Source organism: Nycticebus coucang, chromosome 2 (genome assembly GCF_027406575.1).
Source record: "Nycticebus coucang isolate mNycCou1 chromosome 2, mNycCou1.pri, whole genome shotgun sequence".
Lineage (NCBI taxonomy): Eukaryota > Metazoa > Chordata > Mammalia > Primates > Lorisidae > Nycticebus > Nycticebus coucang.
The window spans coordinates 110,327,275-110,336,930 of record NC_069781.1 but is presented as its reverse complement, the minus strand read 5'-3'; the positions used below and the strand labels follow the sequence as shown (position 1 = coordinate 110,336,930).

The following is a 9,656-nucleotide window of genomic DNA, read 5'->3' as shown; positions in this document are numbered from 1 at the left end:
CGCTCCTGCGTTCTAGGAGCTGGCCTGGCCAGCGCACCCGCCATGAGTGGCGCTCCTTAAACCTTGCTCTGCAGAGCAGTGTTCAAGACTCGGGACCTCATGTGCCACACACGTTCAGTCATGAGAACGGGAGGACTCAGGGTGACCTGATAATGTGCTAGAGGTGAATTCATTGGCTTCTACAGAAGTTGCTGGGGAACTTTGGTAGTGAGTGTTTCACCGTGGGGCAGGTCATAACTCCCGAGGAAGATTGGCAGAGCTCACTGAGGACAGGTGTCAGTGGGTTTTAGAGTCTCCGGCAGACCTCTGAGGACTGCACTGTTCTGAGAGGAAGAAGGCCTGTGCATTTCACTTCCAAGCCTGAGACTGACTCCTGAAAAGAAGGTGTTTTTCCCCCTGTGGACTGGATGTGCGATGAAAGCAGCATCATTTTTCACTCCCCGACTGCAGGGTTGCAAGCAGCAACCGAAGGAACATTGAAATGTATTTGTAGCGGTTCTTAGGCATTTTTCCAGAGCTTAAACACATTCAGTAGAGATAAAGCTTCAAATGCAGCCCTTTTTTGGAATGGATTTCTAGAGCCTGTTGCCACTCGTCAAAGAAGCACTCTTCTTTTTTGGAAGTGGATATTCAATTCAACCCTGGCTGAAAAAGACTGATGTAAATTAGGGAAGACCCCTTGACTGGCACTATGTAGAAGTTCATATGCAGATTTCTTTTTTCTTTTTTTTTTTTTCTTGAGGAACTGCATTGCCACAAAGACACTTGTTATGGCTGCCCTGCTGATTTGAAAAAGGAAAGGAAAAACCCAGGAAACTGGTATTTTATGTTCACCTGGGGGTTGGGGGAATGTTCTTTTTTCTTCTATTCAAAAATTTCTGCTTCCTTCCAAATAAGAATTCACCAGGATTCACTGAAGATCTTATTCTTAAAAGCCTTCGTCACATTTTAACGCATCACTGTTAGACACTTTCCCAGGCTCACATAGATGGGCTGGGCAGAGAAGAACAAACCTAACATAGAATAATAGGTTTCAGAAAGTTCATCTGACCATTTGAAGGGACTGGATTTACCTTTGGCACAAATGCGGAGTGGAGGGCTGATAGGGAGGTGAAAAACCCCAAAGGTTGGAAGGAAATATCAGGGAAGGTAGAAAAAGGAAAATTGAGAATTGATTGGCTCTAGAGTGCTGTCAGCGGGTGGATGTCGTTTTTTTTTCTTCTTTTTTTCCTTTTTTTTTTTTTGCTACAGGAAGTGATTTGCAGTGCTCACCGAGCCTTTGTTGAGAAGGGTCTCCTCTCAGAGTGAGTCATGCTTTCGCTGTGAGCAGCCCCAAGCAGCTGGGCGCGCTCCATCAGAGGCAACTATGACTTTTGCAAAGCAAACGTGCAACCCTAAGCAGCAGGCTCCGGGGCCAGGGCTGCGCGGCCGCTGCTGTGTTGGCTTTTAATGGTGGGAGGGCACCGTCCTTTGGCTCTGCTCTCCCTCTCCAGAAGGCTGTCCCGGGGACCCCACTCTCCGTCCCGCTCCGGGGACCGTGGCTCGCCTGCTATGCGCGGCAGCCCGCGCCGGGTCCGGCACCAGCAGCGCCCGGGCGGATGCAGCGAGCCCACGGAGGGGCATGCTTCCACGCACCAAGTACAACCGCTTCAGGAATGACTCGGTGACATCGGTCGATGACCTTCTCCACAGCCTGTCGGTAAGCGGCGGCGGCGGTAAGGTTTCCGCGGCGCGGGAGACCCCGGCGGTGGCCCCCTACCTGGTGTCCGGCGAAGCGCTGCGCAAGGCGCCCGACGATGGGCCCGGCAGCCTGGGCCACCTGCTCCACAAGGTGTCCCACCTGAAACTCTCCAGCTCCGGCCTCCGCGGCCTGTCGTCCGCCGCCCGAGAGCGGGCCGGCGTGCGGCTCTCGGGCAGCTGCAGTGCGCCCAGCCTGGCAGCCCCGGACGGCAGCGCGCCCCCGGCTCCCCGCGCCCCGGCCATGAGCGCAGCCAGGAAGGGCCGGCCCGGCGACGAGCCGCTGCCCAGGCCCCCGCGGAGCGCGCCACACGCCAACGACCAGGTGCTGGGGCCCGGAGTCACCTACGTCGTCAAGGTGGGTGTGGGTGCGGGCCACCCCAGCAGGGGTCCCGGGCCTGGGCAGGGGCCAACTCGGGGCAGACCTCTTCTTCCCCTGAAGCCTTGGGTTTGGGGAGTACTAGCGGCTGTCACGTTAGAGGCAGGAAAGGCGCACTCCTTAGCAATCAGCTCCCTTGACACCCATGAGGAAGCAACTACCAACGCGCTACCCCCTTCCTCCCTGGCCCCGCATCCACTGGGAAAGGTTAACAACCAGGCGACCCAGTCTGTCCTGATTTTCCCAGGGCTGCCGTCTTTTGGGTATGTCTTTGTCACCTGGCTTTACCAGACGTCCAGCCAGGGCCCCTTCCGCCCTGGGCGCCTATCCCTGGGAAGCGGGGTCCGGCCTACCTAGTGTAGACCAAACACACTTGCAAGACCTGGGCAGCCCTCGGGATGAGAAATGCACAGTGTGTCACTACTTCTGCTGGGTCCTCCCTCCGCGGGAGGGTGGGCGTTTTCTTTCCTCCACAGCAAGAATTCCTAGCTCCTTGCAGAGCAGGCCAAATGCTGTTTTGCTTTTCTTCTGTAAGACCGGGCTCTACTTTCTCACCCAGGCAAGGTTTTCTCTGGTGTTTGTCTTTCACTATACACAGAAAGGCTTTGGTGCAGGGCAGTGGAACAAAAATTGGGGACTATTTTTCTGTGACTATAGTCTCCATTTAAATAGGCTAAAAGGAGATGAGGGGGCTGCGCTTGGAGCCACAGGCTGGAAAGGAGTTTTTTCCTCCCGTACAAGGAATTACAAAATCATGATGTAGTCAATAAAATTCATCTCTTATGCACGCATTTTATATTTAAAGAACGAATGCTCAGCACAGTTCAATTAATCTGCCACATGCTTATTTCCTCCTGCTTGTCGGGCAGCGGTGAGCTACTAGAGCCTCTGCAGCTGGGCAGATGCCCTCTGTACAAAGGGGAGGATGGCATTATTTCAGTCCCGCCACTCCAAGACATGACTTTTTATTGAAAAAGAAATGAGACGCAAACTCTATCCCCATAGTGTCATCAGTAACATGGAGAAAACCACAGGATGTCCTATCTGGCTGTAGAGATGGTTTAAAAATTCCACAGTAAACATCCTTAGGTAAATGCAGCATCTTGGTAATTTTGGAACCAAAACAGTAAAAGAAACAGTTAATGTTGCAGGTTACCTTGAACTATACAAAAAGCACTTACAACCGAATGTGACCCTTAGTATTAAAAAGAGGCCTTCTTTGCCTTTTGAGTCTACTTCCCAATCTTTTTAATTTAACGTTTATCTTAGTTTCTGAATATGGATTGTTATATTTTACCAGACAGGATGTTGATCAGTATCCACTACACATATTTGGTTGAGTTTATTTTAGGAGAAAATGAATAGTCTTCTTCTTGCATTGCTTATTTAAATTATGTAACCCCTGGCCCAAAACAAAAAGAAAAAAATAAAACCAAACAAAACACCCTGACAACTCTGAGATTAATAAATAGATAAATAAATAAACTGAGGCAAAGTTTTTTTATACCTATCATGTTGAACATGGAAGTTTTCAATTGAGGGAGAATTCTCAATGTATGCCTTTGTTTTTTGAAAAAGGAAGAAAGCCATCTAGTTCTAAAGGTCAAATGTGCCAAAGTAATAAACCATGTGCTAAATTAAGTTAGCCCTGCTTCCACAATCTGTTGTTGTAAGGTTTATAAGGCTTACCTTCTGTGTCAGCAATAGTATTTGTAGTTAGAGGTCTGGATCCTTGCAGGCCTGTCTGGGTCTTGGGGTAACTTTGTGGTGCCTCGAGGTTAAGGGTTTCAGTGACCACCAGTGCATGGCATCACTGATTAGTGCTATGTACCATTGTGTGTGGTTTAATCCCTTGTTCATCAGCAGCTGTGAACAGTGGTGTCATGTGAACATAGATGCAGGCATTGTCCCCTGCTTTCCTGGAGAAGTTTGAAATCACGCAGAAAGAAAACCAGACACCAAAGGACAAATTCTTGTGTGCGTGTTTGATTCAAATTATCACATGGCCCTCTGTTGGTGCACTTGTGAAAATTCCCACATTTCCCATGCTGAAGTTCAAAACCACAAATTTGCTTTAAAAAATTATGAAACCAAGAAAAACCCTTGCTGATTGTGAACAGTTCTATTGGTATCCTTACTTTAAAAGATTTCTGGTAGATGGAAATGGACAGTCTTTATAATATGATTGGAAATCAATCAGAAAATCTAAAGGCTTAGTGTTTGGGAAACTTAGTATTTCTCTTTGTTAGAAATTTTTTCTAAATTAAATAAAGCCCCCAAATATTTTCCAGTTTCCTGAAAAATTTACATACTGTATTATTATAGATTTTTCCTTCTCATAGAAATATCTACTTACGGGTGATATTGCACACAAGAATTGTAATTCATGAATGTTACAATTTAATTTGAGAGCAGGGACTCTAAAATATAGAAATATGTTGAGTTTTGATCATTTAGGAAACATCAAAATATTTGAGCATCAGCTTGTCATGTTAATTAGTGAGGGATGTAAAATTTAAAAATGGAAAAAGTTCCTGAGCAGTGTTAGAATTTGAAGCTCATAGCATGTTAAATTGGTCCATTGTTGAGTTTGCACATCTGGAAGCTGAGAAGGCTTCAGTTTACAGAGCGTCAAGGTTTATATTCATGTCATGTGGGCCTTCTTGGCAATATCTTTTTTATCCCCCTTCCAGGATGGCCCCTCTTTTTTTTTTGTTTTTCTTTTGATGATGTAAAAGAGAATGAACTAGAAACTCTGCCCTTGATAGAAAAGAAAAATCCAACAACATGAACACTGACTGTTTTAATTAAATTTCCATTTAAAGACTTATATTTTTTATTTGGATTAAAGACCTATGGAAATTCAAACGAGTATTGGTTATAGTGCTGTCAGCCTTTAAATCCTACTGCTCTGAAGTCAAAGCTGGCTAAGACCCAATCACTCGTGGAGACTCCTGATCTTTAGAATGTTCAAAAGACAAAATATAGATGCTTCACCTCCTTTTCAGATTCATGAAGAAAAGACTTTAGAGAGGAAAGATAGACATGAACAGTTCAGGGGACAGGAATGGGAGACAGTTCAGTTCTTAAAGAGCCACAGGGCTGAGACAGAACTGTCTGGAGACAGGCAGGGCCTTGAGGTTCAGCTGCCTGAACTTCAGGTTTAAAGCTGCCTGCATAGGAGGCGAGGCTGGAAGGGGGAGATAAGTCTGCAGAGGTTGCTCTGAGTTAGCCTTTGGGCTCAAGGTGGTCCCCAAAAGAAAGGCTCCTTTTTAGATCATATCACACCACATACTGAAAAAGGTAACCAGAAGTGCTTACATTTAGGACTCACTCAGGTGCCAAGGGCAAGAACGTAGACCCAATGTAAAAGCAATGCTTAGGTGCCCACTGCTCAGAGCTATTCCTACAGTCGTCAGCAATCAGTGAGCAAGCAAGTTATAACATTCATAAATACTTGTGAAGGCCTCCCCAAACTTACGGAGGTTTCCATTGTGGAGTGTTCTGACAGTGACAATGACTAACTCTTTCTAGATTTGAGTGATCAGGAAAGTACTACATTATATCCCGGTATGCTAGACAATTTCCCTTTTGGAATGAAGCCTTATTTTCACAAGACCTCTTTAAACATTATTTTATTTCTCCCATTTGAGAATCTGATGAGATTGAAAATTATTTGTTTTATTTATAAATGTCTTATTGTTCTTTATAGGTGGTCTTTATAAATTGTATTTAATCTAAAATATATTCTTAATCATTTTTATTTTTGCTCAACTAAGTACATAAAAATGTCTTAAATTTTCTTTTTTTCTTAGAGCTATGCTCTTTTGGTATGTGGTAAATATCATATACATAAGTTATTTTAAGTAGATCCATAAGATATTATGAAGAAATTGATTAAATATTATTTTGGTTCTAGACTGACAATTTGTGCCTTGAAGTGGAATTGAACTTTGAAAATTGCTTTTTTTCTTAAAATTGTTTAAATATCTCATAATATGGGTAGGTTACACATAAATATTGTTCAAATAATTTGAAAAATAACTTAAATTCTTTTGACATTAGCAGATCAAGTTATTGATTTGATCTAGAAAGTGTCATCTTTTTTTATGTGGTACAACCATAGATACATTAAATGCACACACACACCTCACACATACACACATCACAATGACCAGACACACTTACACACCCCATAAACAGACAACTTATGATGACTCTGGATGGGAACTGTTTTCTTTTTTATTAGACAATAGTAAATGTCATATTTCCAAAAATACTGTTATCTCATTCATTTCTTTTATGTTTCTATTTAAGAAAAAAATCATTCTGAAAGATAAGCTGTTAGTGAAACTTTATAAAGAATAGAATTCTATGCTGCTGCCTCCTTGTGATGTTTTACATTTGCAGAATATATGGTAAATATTACTTCAGCAGAATCCTAGGAACAGAAACCTAGGGAGCTGGCATGCAAACCCACCTGCAAGACTGGCTTTCTAGCCAAAAGACCAGACATGCAGAATGTGTGCGCTTGTAGCTCCTGGATCAGGGTATGATGGATCAAAGGAAAGACCTGGCCTGGTAAGGGGCACCTGGGCTGCAGCTCCACTTGCCCTCTCAGTGTGAGACTTGCAGTAAGCTCACCTCTCTGGACCTTGCCATCCTGGCTGCAGGAAGTTGAGGCCAAAGTTGTTCAGGGTTTGGTCTTGGTCTCTATGACTTGGAAGCTTGGTGAGGTGGAAATGGTGGTGTTGTGCCACTGCAACATCTAATGTAATTGGAAGAGATGGGCTGGTGGAAGAACACTTCAGTGTTAAGAATGTGCTTGTCTGGGTTGGTTGTGTATGTGTGGGGGGAACTGCTGGACCACTGCGGCCACAGCCAGCCCCCAAGGACCCAAGTGTACAGTGGGCCTCAGAAGAAGGCCATAAGGAGAAACCAGCATGTTCAATGAAAATACCCCCATAATAATGAAGTTAATGGAATTATTTAGTTTACAAGTGTAATGGAAATAAAAATAGCCAGTTGTGCAAGAATAATTTCCTGGGTAAAGGACAAGAAAAAAACATTTTGTATCTTACCATAAAAGACCTACAATGAATATCTTTATGGTGGGAGTCATTGAGCATAGGAATGGCCTGGATGTGGACCACAGGGGTGTGTGCATGGGTACAGCTGCACAGAATGCCTTACAAGTGGCTTGTGCTACCGCAAGTTCATAATTACTAATTTTCAGGAGGTAGAAAAACAAACCATTTTGTCCCCATTGTGATTTTACCTTTCCCCTCCCCAAGCACAAACAATAAAGGGACAAGGGACCACTGATGTGTCATCAGTCTGTGTCTCCCAGAACTAGGATTGTTGTTTCCTAAATGATCATTTCAGAATTTCGGAACAGTCATGATCATAAATAAACAGAATGGCACTCATCAAACTGGAGCTGGGGGAGGGGGATGGTCGATATCTTGGTTTGGACCACTTGATCCCTAGCAAGACACTAAGACACATTTGGCCCCATTTCCATAGTGACAGGCCATGCTGTGCTTTTTCATCTTTGTGAAAGTTGGTGAGAAAATGCCTGGATGCACCTTCACCCTCTTTCTCCACTTGGCCTGCCCAGAAGAAGTGGACTGCCACTGCTCTTCTTGGTGGGCGAGCTAGCATCTTCTCAGCTTGGAATGGCGCCACTGGCTGGGATGGGCCCTCTGCTCTTGCCAGGGCAGATGGTGGCAGCTTAGTTAGATCCATGGATTCTTTGATCCATGGGTTCTGGGCTCAGACTTGCCTTGCCCTGCTCCATAGCTGGTCAGGCAAGTCCTGCCTTCACCGGTGGAGATCTGTATTTCCAGCCATGAGTCTAGGGTCCTGTGAAGTACTACTCTACTACAGGGCAACTGAGATGCTGGAGGGAGAAGCCACAGAAAAGGAATTTCAAGCAGGTTACTTTAACAGGTGACTCACTCTGTCCATCAGAGCTCCTGGGTTCCTGACACCCTGGCAGCCATTTGACTATCTGAAATTCTTAAAGCCAAGGCTTTTTGAGACAAATGTTCACAGAGCTTATCATTATCATGCTGTTTACCTTTTAGACTTGAAGCCATTCTAGGGTGTCATCTGGAATATATTGTTTTCTGAAGTGGAAAACCCCTCAAAAGAGGCTTTCTTCACTTCTGTCTATTGAATAAGCAGAACAAGAAGCAAAGATTACTCTCCAAATTTGCAGAATTTAAACTTGTAAGACCTCTCCAAACTCTGGAATTTGGCCTTCAGCCAGCCTCACATCAGAAGTGCTCTCCACTCTGAGGTCATTCTGACAAACTTCATTTTATCAAATTCCATTAAATAGTATTGCTTGGCAGTCTAGAGGGACCCACTAACAATATGTTTAATACTAGTGCTTTTGGCTTTGCACATATTAAAAATTTCTAATGCTACCTGCTTCAAAAGACACCTTCTTTTTTTAATTGAAAATCAAAACCTGGTTCTAGCTCTGGTCTCAAAGAATTAGTTCCTCACATGGTTTTTAGCAGAGGCACTGTATAATCTGAGCTTCTTAATATTTTCACCAAAGAAGGAGTAACGGAAAGCTTTTGCCCCACAAGACAAAACAGATACGTTTTTTCAGTGTTGCACGTGACTTGTTGTTTCTCCTGGAGACAAAGTATCAGCTAATCATGAGGCCATTTCCATGTAGTCCCTGAGACTGGGTCCAGGACCTTCAAAGATACCAAAATTCATGGCTGCTCAAGTCCCTTACATAAAATGGCACAGTATTTGAATGTAACCTATACACATATCCCTGTATATTTGAAATCATCTCTAGTACTTATAGTACTTAGAGATGATCATCTCTAATACCTAATATAACTTCTATGTAAATAGTTGTTATCTTGTGTTGTTTTGTTTATTTGTGTTCTTTTTATTGTTTTTAAAAAATATCTTCTGGGATTTGGAGGGCCAGCTGTGTGCCATCATCGCCCTGCACATGCTTTCCCTAGGACTGAAGTGAGCAGCACAGGTGTCTCTCCTGGCTGTGGAGCACCATCCATCCCTCCTCTTGGCTACATGTGTTGTGCTCCATGCTGGCAGAAATACATATTGGTCTCTGGCAAACACCCAGTTTAGTTTCTGCCTGGGCCCGTTCCCTACCCACAATTTAGCATGTCCCTTCTTGTTGCCTCTCCTTCCCTGAACCCCCATTTGGAGCCCTCTGTCTTCCCAAGTGGAAGATCCCCCTCCCCTGGCCTGCTCAACAGGAGAGGCACATAAGAATTGGCAGCAGAAGGAAGAGAGCCTTGGCCCCATCTGTCCTTTCTGTCCGTGACCTAGGGGTGGTGCAGCCTAGACTGCCTGACCCTGATCTCCAACATCTCTCCTTGCAGCCCTGGATACTCACTCATACACCCTGTATTGTGCCTTGTGAACCATTCTTTATGAAATTTAAGCATTTATTATAGGAATTTTAAAACATGCTTGCAACATACAAAACATATAAAGATAAAAGAATGGGGAGAATGTTACAATGACCCCCAGGTATGCA

General features: G+C 44.3%; 1 protein-coding gene across 4 annotated transcripts in view; it reads left to right on the top strand.

Annotated features, from left to right (window-relative positions):
- The first annotated feature begins 270 nt into the window (after nucleotides 1-270).
- The window catches only part of SHC3 (SHC adaptor protein 3), a 197,727-nt gene continuing 188,341 nt past the window's right edge, over nucleotides 271-9,656 (top strand). For 2 of the 4 annotated variants that reach the window (XM_053578730.1, XM_053578722.1), the window contains exon 1: nucleotides 271-2,095. In XM_053578730.1, coding sequence (XP_053434705.1) covers nucleotides 1,622-2,095 — 474 coding nt within the window. In that variant the 5' untranslated portion in view covers nucleotides 271-1,621. The remainder of the gene's footprint in view (nucleotides 2,096-9,656) is intronic. The other 2 variants (XM_053578739.1, XM_053578746.1) reach the window with 2 other exon arrangements.